Below are 19,011 nucleotides of genomic sequence, written 5' to 3'. Positions count from 1 at the left end.
GTGCCGGCTGTCGTTGCTGATGCCGCTGATGCTCAGTACGTTTAGTAGTATGGGTTTACTCCACTCTGTTATCCCTACTCTTTATCTATATATTTAACTGTGGATGTGAGTGTGGGTGTGGGTCTGAGTTAGTGTGGGTGTGGGTGGACGCGTGTGTGTATGTAGGAACCGTGATCGTATTCTCTGGTGTTCTTTGCTCTGGCATTCGTCTGCTGTCTGTTCTATCCTATTCTCTTTGGAGAAGTTTGTATTTGGTGTTCTTGTTATCGGGATTCTCGGGGTTCAGTTGCTAACTGGAGGGTTGCCCACTTTTAAAATCTGCCCGCGAGAGGGGGAAAGTAGACAAGATTGGACAACTGGACTCTGTTATCGACCTAAGGCAATATAACTGCTAAGAATTATTTATTATATGAGTAATTATTTATATATTTCGTTCAATTTTTCAATTAGTGTCAATGACCAACAGCTACGAAATTAGAGTCCCTGAAATTGGATTAAAAAATTTTGAGATTAATTTTTTTTTTGTTTAAGAAAAAAACATGCAATGAAAATTTTGAGACTAGGAGATTTTTTTGAAAAAAATTTAATAAATAATTTATGACTCTGAAGTTAGAAGACAATTAGCAATTTTTGGATTTTTTTAAAAAGTATGAATTATAAAATAAAAAATCAACTAAAAATATGCACATGTAGAAAATCAAAAAACCTATAGATGAAATGTTTTGAAATATTTTTTTTTATAATTTATAGTTTATAAAAAAATCAAAAAATTATCGGACGCCGGCTAACTTCAGGATCATAGTAATTTGTACTTATTTCCGATCATAAAAAATTGAGTTAAAATTTTGAAATTTTTTCAAAAATCGAAAAAAAAAAAATTTTCATAAAAAAAATTAAAAAAGTGACATAAATAATTAAATAAATTTGGTAATTAAAATCATAAAAATAAATTTTTTTTTAAGGATTGAAAATAATTTTTTTTGAAATTACAATTTATATGATATATTAATCCATACATATTTTTATGACAGATTTTACGTCGTTGTTTAATTTATTTATTAATTAATTTATATATATTGATTATCATTACCAGTAATAATTATTTATAGCAACAATCTAAACAGTCACATACTTACATATTTATTATATTTATAATTTATGTATAATATTCAAATAATTATTTATTCATTTATACATTTATTTTCATATATAACTTTTTCATTTTACATACATATTAGTCTCTGATTTTTTTTTATATTTTATCATCATCATTATTTTTTTTTTAAATTTTCTGAATTGCAAGCCGTGTCGAAAAGTTTCCCGGGGCAAAGTTTTCTTTTGAATATTCATAACTTCATTGAAGACCTGTCGTCTTCATACACTTGAGAACTTTGAATAAATATTTTACGATTAACCCATTGAGTCTGTAGCAGAAAATTTTAATGGAAAAAAATATTTTTTTTATTTTTTCATACATTCGCCTCATTTTTTTCTTAGCAATCATCAATTGCTAACACAATAATAATAATAATAATAATAATAATATGTAACAATATTATTAATAATAATTCCCTTAAACAAAAAAAAAATATAAGATAAATTATTATCTTTCAAATTTATAATATTCCATTTTTATACATATACTTTAAAATTATGCCGAATATTTCATTTTTATGTATACAATTTTAAAAGTACCAAGATATGTTGCATTTAAAAAAAAAAAAATTAAATATTGATCTTATACTTAGTAAATTTTTTTTTTTCATTGCAATTTAGACACTGACAGGTGGATCCGAAGCTTGCCTGAAGGATAAGACAGACCACTACTAGAATCACCCACAGCCGACCGTGGATTGTCGCTGCTATTGTCAATGATATGTAGACATTTGTATATATATATATTTATATACATATACTACCATGCACACGACATATATATGTATGTATTTATTTCACAGATTTATCACACGATGAGGTTGCGAGAAACTCCTGGGAAATTCCCTTCCGGTGTGACTTGCTGCGTACCAATTTTACGATATGCTACATAATAATTTGCCCGAAGCTACATTAAATATCCATATATATATTTTACATAATCACCTTCCAGACTTGGACGTAGAAATCTATTGTCCGATAATTATTTTTTTTTTTTTTACGTAGATTGTCATATTTATTTTGTAAAAAAAAAAATAAAGTTTAATGGCGCTCGTATAAATACGTCCAAAAAATTGCACACCTCGGGCATTTATCAAATCGCCGACTGTCGAGCGCATAAAACTCGACGTCGCTGACTAGTCTTTGAAAAAAAAAAAGTATTCAGATAAACAAAAAAAAAATTATTGATATGCTACGACAATTGTCGTAAATTAATTATCGTTACCATGACTTGACGTTAGAGATTTATATAATATATATATGAAAAAAAAAAAAAAAAAAGAAACTAAATTCACTTTCGTTCACCCCAACCAGCGCTGTTATAAAACCAAGACGATGCTGTCTCGTCTCTTGTTTTACTCCACGTATTGTCTAAATTTCCAGCACCAGCGTCCTGTGAAAAAAAAATTTTATTATTAGAATGATGTTTAGTCGCAGATAAAAGGAGGAGAGAAAAATAAATTAAAAGGGAGATAGTAAAAAAGTAAGGAGTTTATTAAATTACTTACGACGACATTGAGTTGATGAGGAGCAGGCGAAAGGTAATCCATGTTGGAGTAATACGAGGAGTAATTTTGATAGCAAGGCTGCTGGGAGGCAGTTGTGGTCCAGGCGAGTCTTTGATGATCTCCAGGGAATGCTCCTCCGCTTTCCGTGATCGCTGGACTCCAGATACTGCTGCTGCTACCGCCGCTGCTGTACACGGTCCCGCCCAACTGAAATGCATCACATAAATTTATCTAACACGTGTGTCACGCGTGTCTGTTCATTTCTTATACATACATATTTATTATCATTGTTTACGTTTACTGTGCATCATATATTGTATTACGAGCCATTGTTTAGCTTTTCAATAGACTTTCAAGCTGGATAATTCATAATTTGATATTTGATATGAGTGTTGTGTGACATGAGGGTGCAATAATTATTAATAATACATTTTTTGATTCGTTTTTTTTTAAATCATAAAAAAATATTTTTTTTTATTTTGGGACAGATAATTTGGGTGATAAGAATTTTTTTTTTTATTGAATAAGAGGTTCAGTATCTAATTAGTCGCTCGAGAGGAACTTGATTAGAATTAGATGAGATAATTTTGACTATAGTTTATTTTTTCTTATCAATAGATAAGATAATGAATTTTTTGAAAATATGTTTTTTGAATTCTTATAAATGTTGAAAAAAAAATGAAAAAATGACTATTTGTTTACAAAACAGACGATTAACTATTACTCGATCATCAGATGACCCTAATACCTGATCAAGGAAAAATGTATGTATATAAATATATGTATGTCATATATTAGAGCTTTGAAAAATAATGTGACCTACTTTTCAAAATTGAGTTAGAAATTTTAAAAAAAGTGACATAACAAAATTTGGACTGGGGAGAGAGAAATTTAAACGAGTTGTTGGGAATTGAAAATTTAAATTATACCCGATAAGGGAGTTAATCATAAATTATTTGGAAGAAGGTTTATCTGTTTTAGGCTTATGAATATATATATTAATTAAGTATGTTATTATTGTCATTGATCATGTACCTCCGAAAGGTCACTGATAAATATGTAATTAAACAGTTTATATGATATTGATAAAACCCCTTTATAAAATATAGTCATATAATTTTACTTTAGATTTTTTAAATTTTCATAATCCTGAAGTTAGTAGACAGTTAATAATTTTAGAATTTTATTTCAACAAATCAATTAAAAAAAAAAATACAAAATATGCACATGCAGAAAATTTAAAAAGCTGCAGGTGCATTTTTTTTTTATATTGTTTTGTAAATAATTAGTCGACAAACTTCAGTATTATAAATTTTGAACCGAAAATTTTTCTGAATATTTTAAATCCATTAATTTAAACAAAGAAAATTTGAGTATCAACTCAATGGACTCAAAATTTTTCAATCGGTCTATGAAATTATAATGAGAAGTAATTTTTCTCATTCAGAATACTATTAAATTTATCATCATATTTTTGTAATAAATCCAGAAATTAAAAATTTTATCATTTTTAAAAATTGAATTTTTCTTTCTGATTGAAGGTAAAAATAATTTCTTAATGGCAGCAGGTATGATAGAAATTTCCTATGAATTGTTTGTACTAACAGTCGGTAAGAAACTTTTTTATCGGTAAACTTACACTCGGTGGAGTTGTGCTTGCAGCGAATAGCAAGCCGGTGGTGCTCCCTGCTGGTTTATATTGCGGCGAATCTCGTAAAAGTGCTGGAGAACTTGCAGCAGAACCGCCCGTTCCTCCACTTCTAAAATGTGAAATGCATTTTTATGAAAATCTTTACGTCATACATATAGTTGATGACTAACAATTTGTATCATGACTCATTGGCACAGATTATAATTGAAAATTAAATGGAAACAAAAGCTTTATTTATCCAGCTAATGATATAAGTTCGGTTTAAGCGGTTAATTTGATACAATTTAGACAAACAGATCGTATTAGCGTAGAGTTGAAATAAGATTTACTCTGTAGTAATTGCAAGACTCTAACAGGTAGTCAATTCTAAGTAGAGATAATCTCAGACAAAGCTTGTGTATACAACCCAATATCCGAGAAAATTTTCATTACAATTTTATTAACTAAATAATATTCTTAAGCTTTCGGAACTCGAAATTCTACAACTGTTGCTTTTAAAATGAGGGTATTTGTTAAGAATAAAGGATCGATCTCTTTCCAAAAGTAACTCTTCAGATCTTTAACTTTAAGCCAGTCATTCTACGTCAATACTTTGCTTAATGGAAATTTAAAAAGTCATTTTCAAAATTACTAATACTACTCAGGAAAAAAAGGATTTCTTGGCGTAAGAAATTTTTTGTTCTTAATTCATAATTCGAAAGATTTTCGCAATTTTCAAAAAATTCTAATTTGTTACTGACGAAATTTTTGAATCAGATTACGAGATTTTATTTCAATAAATATATTAAATAATTATTAAAAGTCGATTGTTTCTCTTAATTAATCACAGAATATTCTGATAAATTATGATTATAAAAATTGTAATAATTGAAAACTTACAATGGCGTTGATGCAGGAACAGCAGCCGCAGGAGTTGGTGTAGTGGCTATCGAAGGACTTTTTCCTGACGGCGGATTATTAACAGGATTTCCCGAAGGTTTTTTTGATCTCGGTGCTTTTTCTTGCTGCTGTTGCTGTTGTTTTTGCTGCTGTCTGCATTTAGCTCGACGATTTTTGAACCACACCTAGAAACCACCAAAAATCACGTCCAATTATAAATATTTTTTATTTTCACCGAAATACGCATAGAAGATTATTTTTATAAAAAAAAAAAAAAAATTGTACATTGACGTAAAAAAAAATAATCGTCCCAATCAACCAGGCTTGAAAATTGCTGGAGCGTGTTCTAGTTTTGACAATTTATTTGACGGATGTATGGGAGTCGGGAAATTTCATTGGACTGACAGTTATTCGTTAATAATTTTTATCTTCATTGATTTTAAAAGTAATTAACAGAAAAAATATTTAAAAATTTATTTAGTTGTGTAGTTTAATATTTACTACTAATTGAAGTATCGAGTTTAGTTTATTTGAACAAAATTTTTTAATAACATGGAAAATTGATAGATCAATTTTACAATACAATCAAATTAAAGTTTTTAAAACTTTTTGCTTATTGCACATTAAAAACTCTTCTTAATTGAAAATTTTCTTAATTGAAACCTGATTATTTTCAATATAATTTACTTTTTAAATCGAACTTATCACAATAATTATGTACGATTTTTGAAATTTTTCAATTTGGCGCCAATGTTTTTATGTTTTATCAATTTTTTTTTGTGTAAGTTCGTGTCTCGCATTTTCGTATCATTGAAGCCTGTCAAATAAATACAAATAAAGTATTTTTGGATCGAGAGTATTACAACTTAATTTATATTATTGAGTAAATAAAGAAAATTTAATGAGAATATTTTTATTACCATCTGTAAGTTATTGAAATTTTTTGAAATCTTGAAACTTGAGAACCTGAACTAGTTCCACTAATTTCATAATATAAAGTGTATTGACTACAAAAGAATTTGCCAAACTGATTTTCAAGGAGATTTCGAAGTCTTTAAATCAAAACTGAATTCAAAAATTAAGGGATACTGATTTTTATTTTTGCCACTGAAATTAATCAGATTCAAAACAAGTAAGAATTTTTTTGACCAAAATTAAGACTCTTATTTTTTAAAATCAAGATAGCGACACCTGAAAATCCAAAAATTCGTACTCTATAATAAAATTTTTGGCATTACTAGTAAATTAATTTAATGACCAATCAAATTTATGATTTCTATTTCAGTTTTGATTTTGAGTGACTTCTGGTCACGTATTTGATTAATAATTACTTTGTATAAACTGTCAAAGTTTTTCGGATAGTCCTTTTTGCTATGGTATCCTACATCGTAAAAAATTGGGAGTGAATTTGGAGTGATTATGGATTTTATTTAAATTCAAATTCACTCTGTCACTCGGAGTTTCAGAGTTTTAAAAAAATCCCTCTGCATACGGAGTAAATAAGAAGCTTCTTTTTTCAGCTGAGTGATTTGGATTTTATTTAAATCTACATTCACTCCGGTTCAGAGTTTTAATATTAAAATGAACTCTTTGTAGGGGTAAATTTCACTTCGAATTTACTCAGCTAATTTTTTACAGTGTACGTTAATATTATAAATAATAAAATATTATAAATAAACAAAGTTGAGAACACAGAAATTTAAATAGAGAGCCGCTGGGAAGCCCCGTGCGATCAATGTTAGACTACTGGCAAGCTTGGGTTTCTCTCTGTACTCTATACTCGGGATTTCCTAGGGAATGCAAGAGTGTCGAGTAACCCCGTGAAGTTGTCATACACAACTTACATTCTTTTTCTTTGCTATCATTTGAATAACGACCGAAAATTTCAGACCAACACAAACTGCCTCCGCACAAAAAATATATAAAAAAAAAAAAATCACAATAAAATAAATAAAAAAAATTGTAACCAAACAAAACAGTCGTCCATTTGCTACCGGTATTGAGAATGCCGGTAAAAAAAAATAACCAAGTCAACGAGGTTGGACGTACGTGCACGAGATAAAGACTAAGGATACCGTTCGGTTCATTCATTTTCATCAGACCAGGTGTCCAACTGGGTAATTGCGGCGATGCGCCTTTTGCTTTGTGCCCAAGGGGAAATCAGATGATGAGGGCGGAATATGCGTAAACACGTCGACTACTGTATACACATTAAGGAGTCATCATGACCTCCGTTTATTTTTTATTTTTTAACTCTACAAGTTTACCAGCAGCTCCAGTTTCTAGACTCTTTTGCTCTCTGGTTTTATACCTCGTTAGGAAATCGACGAGTCACAAACTCACAAAAGTATCAACAATCGACTATTTGTATTTTTTCTAATTTCCATACTATTTTACATTTTTTTGCTGAGGTATAAGTTATTTTATTCAATGAAAATACATGTAATTTAAATAAAATTTACGTTATTTATTATGTAAATTGTGTAGCTGAAAAAAAAACCTGCATAAAATTTAATAAACAAAAATAATTGATTTATAAAATTTTTATGAGTTCTCTGTACGAGTAATTGTTAAACAAATCTATTGAGATTGCAACAATGTAGGTGACAAAAGCAAGAAAAGTAAATAAAGTAGCGGTAATTATATAATGAAATTACACGACGGAAATGTCACAAATCGATTGCGATTTTTACGGCATCTCCTTTATTTATAAATTACTGTGTTTATTTTAATCTACCGCCCATAATTTTAAAATAAAGTAATAACTATTTTCATTGAAAAGAGAAAGCAGAAAAAAATTACCCAGGGACTGAAAAAAAACACAACTCTGTTTATAAATTCATTTAGACGGTTATGGAATTCAATATTCGCACGTGATGTAAGCACGTGTACACAGCGAGGACACGACGAGGCGTCTAATTGAATTAAGTCGCGGTCGTACTGAACAAACGATCGATGTCTCTAGTTACGTATTAGTATAGTAGAGTAGAGTAGCGCGTGCCGACGCTCATTCCGCGCCCTCAAGAACCCTACGGCACATCCCCGTTCATATTATCCATCGCCGTCGCCATTGCCGTCACAATCGTCTCTATCTCTCTTTATATCAATATATATACATCCATACATCATACATATACATAATACTATTCCGCTGTATATATTCTCCCTCAATATTCGCTCCGACTCCCATTACAAGCGTAATCCGAGACAATGGAAATCTCTCGCTACTTTACACTCTGAATTCTATCATGAATAACTACTTATTTTCTGTCTCACTGATTTTAATTGACTATATATATATGTGTGTGTGTGTGTGATAACAAGGGTATAAAAATCTATTTAAATATATTATACTACTGTTATTGTCACAACTTACACTGTAAGAAATCGGGAGTGAATCCGGATTTTATTTCAATCCGAATTCACTCTGTCACTCGGAGGAAATTTTTTGATAAAATTTACCGTACGATTTAGAGTAGATCTGGGCCAAAAACAAAATAAAAACTGATTGTTTTTGTTTTATTTTCATGAGTGTGAATGTAGCAATCAGACAAATTTTAAAATTATTATTAACTCGAGTAAATAATTAATAAAATAAAATTTTGAAAAATGCGCATTTAAAAAATTTTGAAATTAAGAAGTGCAATTTTTCCTGGGTCAAAAATAAAACTTGATTTAGACTTGGTTTACCAAGTCGAAATTCGGAGCCGTTGTTCACAAGACAAACTCAACTTTTTCCGATGGAGATATGAAATACAATGAGTTTTCGCCTTGGTTTAGACTTAACTGGCTTACTTAGTTACGATTTAAGACGAAAAAGTCTAAATCAAGTCGAAATTGACTTATTCGGTTTAAATTATAAGGCGAACAAATCAAAATCATGTCGAAACTGACTTGATGTAGACTTATTCGACTTAAAGTATAAGGAGAAAAAGTCAAAACTAAGGTGAAATAATTTTTACATACTAAGGCGAATGAAAGGCGAATGAATAAATTTTTTTCGACTTGGTTTAGCAAGTCAAAAGTAAGGTGAATGACTATGGTGCTCGATGTAAAGACGAATAAGTTTAAACTAAGATGAAAAAAGTTGAAAAAAATTTAATTTGAGTTGAAAAAGTCGAGATTTTATCGAAAAATCGTCGGCAAATCGATAACTTCAGAAGAAACTGAGGCGAAGCGAGCCTAAATCAAGTTTTATTTTTGACCCGGGTTATAAATATTATTTTTTTAATTATTTACTCTACTTATTTATAATTTTAAATTTGTTTGATGTCTGCTACATTCACACTCGTTTACTTTTTACTCTTTTTTATTTAAAAATTACTCGAAATTGGGCTTTTTTACCACGAAATTGAACACTTTCTAGAAACGGTAGAGTAATTATTCATTCAGGCCCAGATTTACTTACAATTAATGAGTAAAATTTATTAGATAATTCTTGTGTACAAAAATTACTCCGTATACGGAGTAAATAGGGAGTTTGTCTTTTCAGCTGAGTGATTTCGGAGTGATCTAGATTTTATTAAAATCCGCATTCTCTTTGATTCGGAGTTTTAATATTAAAATCAACTCTCCTTCGAAGTAAATTTCACTCCAAAAGGATTAAATAAATAAAGTCATCTGCTCCAGATTTACTCCGGATTTAATCCACGTTCACTTCAAAAATTTTTTACAATTCATAATAATAATTATTAAAATATTTATAACGGATATTTATTACCTGAACCCTTGATTCGGGTAAATTAATCTTTACCGCAACTTCTTCACGCATAAAAATATCCGGGTATCTTGTTTTAGAAAAAAGACCTTCTAATATGTCTAATTGCGCTCGACTGAAAGTCGTTCTTTCCCTCCTTTGTTTTCTTGGGTTACCTGGAAGTATAATTGTTATTTAAATAGACAAATATTCTCATTATTGTTATTATAATTAATATAATAAATAAATATTAAACTGTAATAAATTAGTCACTCACAGTAGTAGGACTCACCGGCGGGAGTACAACCGGGATAACCGATAGTCCCATGCAGAGCTTCGATCGGGGGCATTCCCAGGGCACCGACGTAAGGCGAGGACTTGAGAGCGCCGTAGGGACCAGCCGCGGAGGCGCCGAAACCCGTGGGTCCAAACAAGTCGCTCGCTGAAGCTGTTGATGCTGCGAGACCCCCAAGATCTGTAGCCCCGGCACCCCCGCCGCAACCGGAAGATCCTCCGAGGCTGTTTGGCCACATCGCGACCCACCACGGTCGTGAAGCTCTCGCCTCCCTAGAGAGGCGTACTTCGCGATGATCTCGTCCTGAGACGTCTCTCTGTAAATAATAAATATGTTATTTATATAAATATCAAGTGCTGGGTCGAATAACAAGTCCAAAAATGTTTAGTTCTTAATAATAATAATTATACATGATGAAAAAAATTTTTTTATGTATTTATAAATAACAGAGATAAAAATGATGATAAAATAAGATAATAAAAAATGAGATGAATAAAAAAAAATATATATCCAACATGTATATGTCTGGAGAACGAACATAGAAACGTCGTTGGCAGCTGCGTCGACCGCTTGCGGATAATCCGTAGATGCAACACGACTCTTGGTCGCTTTAGCTTTTCAACTCAACGTATATATTTCGTCCACATTTGTATACTGTACATGTATATATATTTTGTATGCCTGTGTGTATATGATATATATATATGTCTATAATAAGGCAGTGCGTTTCGGGTTAAAACCAAAAGCGCGGGAGAACCCGAAACCCGAATGAAATGGAAGAGAAACCAAGTAGACACCGAGACACCAAGACAGTTATCGAGTGTACGCTTCCAGCAAGAAGTTTCTCTGGTTTTTAAGCAGCCTTATCCTCTCGGGTTACATTAACTTATTCTTTTTCCCACCTTTGTTTCGTGTCGTCAATTTATTTGCCATCGACTGTGTGGCATGACGTCCGAGTCTACATCATCAGCTAATGGAAATAACTGGCCCACTTCGCAGCTGCCATCTCATTGTTCTACGCACATGTTTTGGATTATAGATTGAGTTTTTTAAAACTTTTTTTAAACTTTTAATCGGGGGTTAATTAACGTCTGGTGTGTCAACACTCATAAACACATATTGTCGATGACGTACAATTTTTTTTATTTTATATAATCATTTATTTGCTTCGTATTATTCATCACATGACATTTTTGCTCCGAGTGATTAAAACCACGGCTACATGCATCACTCTCAAACACATGTCAATTAATAAATCTATGATTAAACCCGATATATATCTATATTTTTCAATGTTTCATCGTATGTTTCCAGTACGATATTTAAACTTTTTTAAATTTATGCTTAGATAAATTTTTATTGTCACAAAGTTTAGTTATTCTAAAATATATGACAGGTTAATACCAGAAAATATTTATTTTTAATCGATTAAAAAAATTAGTATTGGACACTTGATGACTTCAATAAATTTTTTTGCACCACTTGTTGTATTTTATAAACGCTTTTCTACATATGTATGAAGAAATAATAAAAGTCGCGTAATAAAGCATTGTTTCACCCTCATAGCCACTTGCGGATAATATATATATACATATGGTATGTTCATTTGGAATATATTGAAAAGTGAAGAAGGCGCTTCTCGCGCTTCGCTTAACGTACAAGTACTTTTCCTTCCTACTACATCATATATATATATATATATATATATATATATATATATATATATATATATATATATATATATATATATATATATATAGACGGGGAGCAAAACGGAGTATGATAGGGAAAACGTACCCCCAAAATTTTATAAAAAAAAAAATTTTTTTTTTTAAATATTTTTGAAAAATGGAGTGTCAGTCAAAAAATATTAATGACTTTTGTTTTATGATAAAAATGATTAAAAATTTTTTTTCTTCCTCAGTTCCCAATAAAATGTAATTTTTCTTTATGTAAATTATTTACAATACAATTTAATTCAATCAAATTTATTTAATATTCAAATTTTTTTTTTTTTTCACTTTTTTTGGGGGGTACTTCATTTTGGCCGCAAAAATGAAAATTTTTTCTATTTACTTCGAATATCATTAAAAGAAAAAAAGATTTAGCTTCTAGTCCTCGAAAATTTTAGTATTTCTTTGAGTACCCCGTTTTGCTCCCTCCCCCTCCTCTGTAGTACAGTATTTGGTTATAAATCTATTGTGGGTGTTTTATTTTTAGCAAGTCGTACTTGGACAAACTTTTGGAAGTATATATAGGAACTGAAGGGTGTATGAGTACTTGAATGTACACTTGGTGGTTGAATAAAAATAAAGAATGAGTGTAAGGAATGAATGAACGGTCTAACCCTTATTGAAGAAGAGGAAGAAGAAATCAATTGCAGTGTGACGCTGTTCTGCAAACACTTTGTGTTACTAATATATAGATGGACAACAGCAGTAGTCAGCCACTGGGAATTCTAATGACTGGTAAATCCCTATTATTACTTGTATGATGGAACGGAGAGACGAGAGAGGATGAAATAGAGAGCTGAAGCTGAGTAGACTAATGTGCAAGGGCTCTAAGGGCAAGAGCTTAGAGTCCTAGTATAGATGTGTAGTATAGGGGATAGTGGTGATGCCCCTCGGGACGAAAGGCTCCAAGATATCTCGTGTGCGTAGACACACTGGGCTGGGTGAACAGTCCGACCAGAGAATTCGATTTGTCGAGTCGCTGACTTTCTCGATAACGTTACGGTCTACTTGAAAAAGATCTTGGATATACTTGGATTTATTACGTGAATTACTTTTTAGAAAATACGCATTAGTCTGACTTACGTTTTATAGATGCTATTTTTATTGGAAATTTTTTTTTGAATTATTTTATATAAAAAATTTTATATAAAAAAAGATTGTTCATCAGTTTTACCGATAAATTATATTTGCTGAATTTTAAATTTAAATTTATCGACGTGTCCGTATTATCTCGTTTTATATAAAAATTTAATATACGTAAATATTCAACCGATTGTTTAAAAATTTTTCAGAAAAATAAATTAGATTTTTTTAAAGCTGTTTCAAATTTTTATGCTTATGCTGAAAACTTTTTTTTATAATTAATATTGAGATTTATTAAAAAAAAAAAATTATGTTATGTCTGTTGATTTTCAGAATATGTTCAAAGATAAATAAAATGAGGAATTAAAATACGAAACACTCGGATTTTAGTATCAACTCACAACTGAGATTTCTTTTTGGAGTATTTAGTAGATAATTTAATAATTAAGTACCACCGGCGAAAGAAAAAGTATTAAAAAACTATGTACTTACTATATATAATAAAAAGTAAAAGTTTATAACTTATAAATTACATTATTATATTATACAGATAAGAGGATTGTCGTTAACTTTTAAACGATATGAATAAAAGTGTCTCGATTGTAGAATAAGTGACCAAAACGATTGAGGTTGAGAAGAGAGAAAGAGAGAAAGATAGAGAGAGGGAAAGAGCAAATGAGAATTCTATAATAGAAGAGACTAGTCTATGGAATATATACACGGTATAAACCAAAAGCTAGGACATGAATGTCGCGTCGGCATTGTTTCCACGAGTGTTTGCACACAAGAGTATTGTTCGACAAGAGCACAAGAGGACTTGTAGGGGTTGCACGATGGCCCTATTGGATCTTGCGGCTTTCAAGACGAGGGTGGACAAGAAAAGTTAAAAAAAAAAAAATCTTTAATAATTTTTTTCCACTGCAGCGATCCCCGATTGTGCCATGAGAAGTATAATTTAAGTTAATACTATAAAATATTACAATTTATATATATTTATATTTACAATTCTTTTTTTTTATTTCGACAGTTCGATTCTCCGTGATTGTGAATTGTACGAGATTAATTCTGGCAAAAAATATAGGTATAGGTATATATAGTATATATATAAATATAACATAAAAGTACCGGCTTAACACAGAACCCGCAAAGACTTGATCGCTCCTCTCTCACTCTCTTTTGGCTCATTCAATGCAACTTAACCTCTGTGTCTCGTTGTTGCGGACTCATTGAGCGTAAAACTTAATTCCCGTGGAAATTTTTTTCAGCCCAACAGTTATATCCACCGAGTAGTAGTTATAGTTGTAAACTATTTTTTATATTTTTCTTTAGATCCATGATCTCGTGACCTTTCACCAATTCTTTTCTTCATCTTCATTTTTTAAAAGATTTTTTTCTGGCATCTCTTCTTCTGATGAGGACGAGGATCTTAGCCAACTCCCTCGAGGTTTTGTTTGTAGTTTCAAGATGATGACGACTCTGAGTCTACGTCTGAGTCTGAGTCTGGGTCTAAGTTATATATATTTTATATAAGAAACGGAGATAAGAGTGAGTGAGAAAATGAAAGATGAAAAAAAGTTGGTTCGACAGTTTGGGTGGGCATGTCAGCCGTTTCTGCTTGACTCTCCTCCCTCATAATCATCATCATCTTTACTCTCATACCTACTCGCGCGTACATCAATGTGTATGTCATCGTTGTCGTTGTCGTAGCCTTTATAAAATATATATACGTGTATACGTTGTCATAAAAAAGTATCTTAGAGACGCATTCACACGTGATAAGATCGTTTTTGAGAGTTATACATCAGCAAATGAAAGCTCTGGTAGTCAAGCTACCCTGATGGCTGTCGTTATAAAATGACGACAAACACGACGACAACGACGACCTTAATTCCGTGGGTATTATCGTCATGCAAGACTCTTCTTCACTTATATATTACTTGATTTCCTTACATTCATACTTATTATATATATATATATATATTTTTTTTTTTTTTTTAACTGCATTGAAATACAAGAAGTTAATTATTTTGATCAATAAACTTTAAGTGGAGTACGATTTTGACGATGGGTGTCAAAATATATATACGAATAAAGTTTTAAGTGGGAGGATAAAAGGGTTTGGATGATGGAAGTCAAGTTAGTCCTTATCAATGTGAAGGCGCGGACGGTCGACCTCTTCTCGCGTGTGCCATCAGAGAGCAAAGCAGTAAAGCTAGATAGAGCATACTACCATAGCAAGGAGATTATCGTAAGGAGATTATTTCGGTGAAAATCCTGGTGCCCGAGTCTCGTCACACTCAGCCAGCACATTCACTGTTAGTGTGTTATGTGTACATGGAAAGTAGAGACTTTAAACTCCAGAGTCTAGACACACTCGTAACAGCAACAGCACCACCAGACTACTCATCAACTTTAAACATACCACCAACTCTCTGGTATATCTCGTCTGTTTTCAAACTGCTGATCGCCATCACAACCAGAGCCTTCATTTTCTGCTTTGACTCTTGTGCTTTAGACAAAGTCAACCTTTCACACTTTGTTACTATACACAAAAAAAAAAAAAAATAATAATAAATAATTTCTTAATACAAAAAATTCAAAAAAAATTTTTGAGGCAAGGAAAAATTTCTTGCGCCAAGAAATTATTTTTTTCTATATACTGCATCCTACTAAATGATTGAAATTTTTTGAATAAAATTTTTACCAACAATACAAAATATTTTTTGGTTTAAATAAAAATATTTTCTGTTTAATGACAGCTTGAATATTGAATATGATTGATAACGCGGTTGATACCAACGCCATTGGTCATAAACCACAAATTCTAAAGCTCTTTGTTCCAATTTATACATCATATTCACTGTTGAATAACCGCTTTATGTGATTTACACCGCAAATCATTGATTGTAACATCCCATCATATATAATTTATTAATTAATGAAATAAAAATTTAAATACCGATCGCTCATATTATAAATTATAGTAAAATGAAATATACGAGTGTGTTAAATTATCAACTCACCAAATATTTTTCTTGATACACAATGAATTTTTTTTTTACAAATTAATCCAAATTCACAGTCTACCAGTTTATTTATTTCCGCGAACATTCAAATAAACATTTGATATTTAGAAAACAAAAAAAAAAAAAAAAATATTCACGATACCACAAATTCACAAAATGTCAAAGAATTCATATCAAGTATATTTTACGATTATTATTATTCATAGGAAATTTAATTATTTGTTTACGTTAAATCACTTGCCAAGTAATTTATGACTCAAAACTTTATTTGAGTAAAATAAAATAAATTATTTGTCACTCGAATTCACTGTACATAAAATATATTTATTGTCAACACACACGGTCTTTGTAAACTTGATCACATTTATAATGAAAGGTAATAATTTAATACCAGAGACAATAAATAAAATGAAATAACGCAATAACGTATGAAAAGATAAATATAAGTATGAGAAGAAGAAGAAGAAAAAGAAGAAGACGAAGAAGAAGAAGATGAACATACAAGAATATACCCGGATCGTAGCTCTGGTCTATTATATCAAGAAGGCGTAGGAGAGTCGAGCTCAACTTTTCACAAGAACTTTGATTATTACTCTCTCTCTCCTCTTCTCTTTCAGTATATCACTCCACCCTCTCCTCTTATTACTTTTCCCCGCGTCTTTGTCTTTTATTCACATATATTTATACTCTATCTTTATCATTCTTGTTCTCCGTCTCGCGTATTCGTGTTCTTCTTCATTTTACGTTTCGTGTTCGTGATCGTATTCGTATTCGGTTTTGTCCTCGCGCTTCCACTCCCGGTACCACCACTAGCTTGCTCACTCGCGCTCGTTATCTTGCCGTTCGAACGCACATTCAGAACGCCGTTGTCGTGTGTAACACGGGGAAAACGGTCAGCCGCGGTACGTCACGGGCGCGGTGGCTTCACGGTTGCGTGGCGGCAGTAGCTGATACGAACGGCGGCACCCGGCAATACCAACACACACCCGCGAATATTGTTGTGGGCGTGGTCCTTCAAGTACAGGCGTTTCTTATTGCTCGGGTTCACGTCAGTGGGGAACCAATGGGAGCTTGTGATGTTGCGCGAGCGCACTAATTTTTTACGGTAAACGGATAGGAGTAGAATAGACGACTGATGATGAGATGGAATGAGAAGAGAAGAGAAGAAGAGAAGAGAGTAGTTTATTACACACATATGTACAGTATCAACTATCATGTTTGTCATTTTCTTCATTGCTATATATATATAAATGCATGGATATATAGATGTATGTTTGTGTGGAAACGTCGCCTTGAATTATCTATACATACTCGTGTATATATATACTATATATATATCGTGTACAGTAGTAAAAGATCACGATGAGATGACAAATGCAGATGATGAATTTTGCTGTAGTGCTGCAACACTGCGCTGCAACTACAGCAATTTAGATCCGGTTTTGAACACTTATAATTTCTCTGATTATTGTTATTGTGTTTCTCCATGATACCAGAGCTTAAAATTATTTTTAAAAAATACTTGATACAATTTTTTAAATTTTCTTTCTGATGAAAAAAAAAAAATTTTATAAAATTAATTATAAGGGTTGGTGGGGCAAAGTGGGTCTCCATACAATGTTATGGAGGCCCACTTTGCCCCACCCTCTTCTAAATTTTTTTTAAATACAACAGAAATAAATAAATAATTTTTGAATTTGGCGCTTTGGGTGAATGTTAAAATGTGATAAATAAAGTAAAGGGCTGAGGTGAATACATAGTATATACAGATAACGAAGCATATGAAAATAATGAAATTAATGGTATATTTTAATATTAGCGATCTCTCATATCCCAGTACCCAGTAGGTGAATAGCCACTCTTGGTGGCAGAGTGGTGTGTGCACACTCAGTGTTTTGTGTATATAGCCACAACATAGCAATTTAACTTGCTCACGTGCGAGCGGTTAATGCTCTTACAGGATTTCGAAAAGATCAGCCCGTATTACTATACTATTAGCGTAGCTAAAACCGGCTTGCTTTCATAAACCTGCACCAAAGTGACGCCACTTTAACCCCGTGGTATGCCCATTCATAAATTCTCGGGCAATTTACTCCCACTTCAATACATAACATATTATATATACATACATACATTATTAATATATATGTATGTCAATTGATGGTTGTGTGTCACACTCATCTACCTGTGCTATACTATATCTACGTAATCAAATCAAAATAATTTCAGTTATTTATTCAAGTGATTCATAATTCCTCTTCATTTATTATTACATCCACTCGTCGCCTCTGATTCCATTTAATTTGTTTCATTATCTTGTTTATATACATACGCCTACATGTTCACTCCATAAGATTATACTCAATCACTTTAATTAATAAGTCGAGCAGTTAACTCGAATCTCCAGATTTATTTTTTGTTGAGCAGAGATTTTAAATAATTGAATTAATAATTATTGATATGACATCGTATAGTACACGATTAAGATTGATTTATACTAAATGTATAATATAATATGAATGCATGTACTTTTTATACATCTGTACGTGTACGTATGGTGTACAAACTCATTCGAAAAGATCAGCTGCATTAAATCCGTACTGTAAACTGTATGAACAATGGAGTACGATAAAAGACGTACGGAGAACGAATAACAGAAAGAGTAATAAAAATATAAAATAAAAAAATAAACTACTGCAAATAACATACAGACTCTTTTCATCCTCTCAAATAAACTCCTTATATATTTTTTTATTTTTTTCTTGTACTCTTTCTGGCTCTCCCTCTCTCTCTCTCTCTCTGTCGTTTTATATATATATGTGTGTGTATATGGATGAATGTATGTATGAGATGGAAAATGTATGTGGTTGAATATATATATATATATTTATATAAATGTGTGAAATATCTATTACTTTTGATCGTCTTCTTACATTTTGATATTTCTCATCGTTTTCTATCACGAGTTTTATACTTGTGGAGTAA

The 19,011-nt window shown here is 31.4% G+C and overlaps 1 protein-coding gene across 1 annotated transcript; it reads right to left on the bottom strand.

The window, feature by feature from the left end:
• Positions 1–2,446: 2,446 nt before the first annotated feature.
• LOC103580746 (homeobox protein OTX2-A) lies at positions 2,447–10,422 on the bottom strand. Its single transcript, XM_014440550.1, has 6 exons — positions 10,167–10,422; positions 9,914–10,065; positions 5,194–5,378; positions 4,303–4,423; positions 2,664–2,870; positions 2,447–2,548 (listed from the first exon to the last, which is right to left on the bottom strand). The coding sequence occupies exons 1-6, from the start codon at positions 10,420–10,422 to the stop codon at positions 2,447–2,449; spliced, it is 1,023 nt and encodes a 340-aa protein (XP_014296036.1).
• Positions 10,423–19,011: the final 8,589 nt, after the last annotated feature.

Source organism: Microplitis demolitor, chromosome 3 (genome assembly GCF_026212275.2).
Source record: "Microplitis demolitor isolate Queensland-Clemson2020A chromosome 3, iyMicDemo2.1a, whole genome shotgun sequence".
NCBI lineage: Eukaryota > Metazoa > Arthropoda > Insecta > Hymenoptera > Braconidae > Microplitis > Microplitis demolitor.
Note: the sequence above shows the minus strand (reverse complement) of the source record. Positions and strands in the feature narration are given on the sequence as shown.

Coding starts and splice junctions, on each gene's coding strand:
- LOC103580746 (XM_014440550.1), bottom strand. CDS start 10,422: ATGTGGCCAAACAGCCTCGGAGGATCTTCCGGTTGCGGCGGGGGTGCC. Junction 10,066..10,166: donor CGCCGGTGAGTCCTACTACT/GTGAGTGACTAA, acceptor TTATACTTCCAG/GTAACCCAAGAAAACAAAGG. Junction 2,549..2,663: donor CTCATCAACTCAATGTCGTC/GTAAGTAATTTA, acceptor TTTTTTTCACAG/GACGCTGGTGCTGGAAATTT.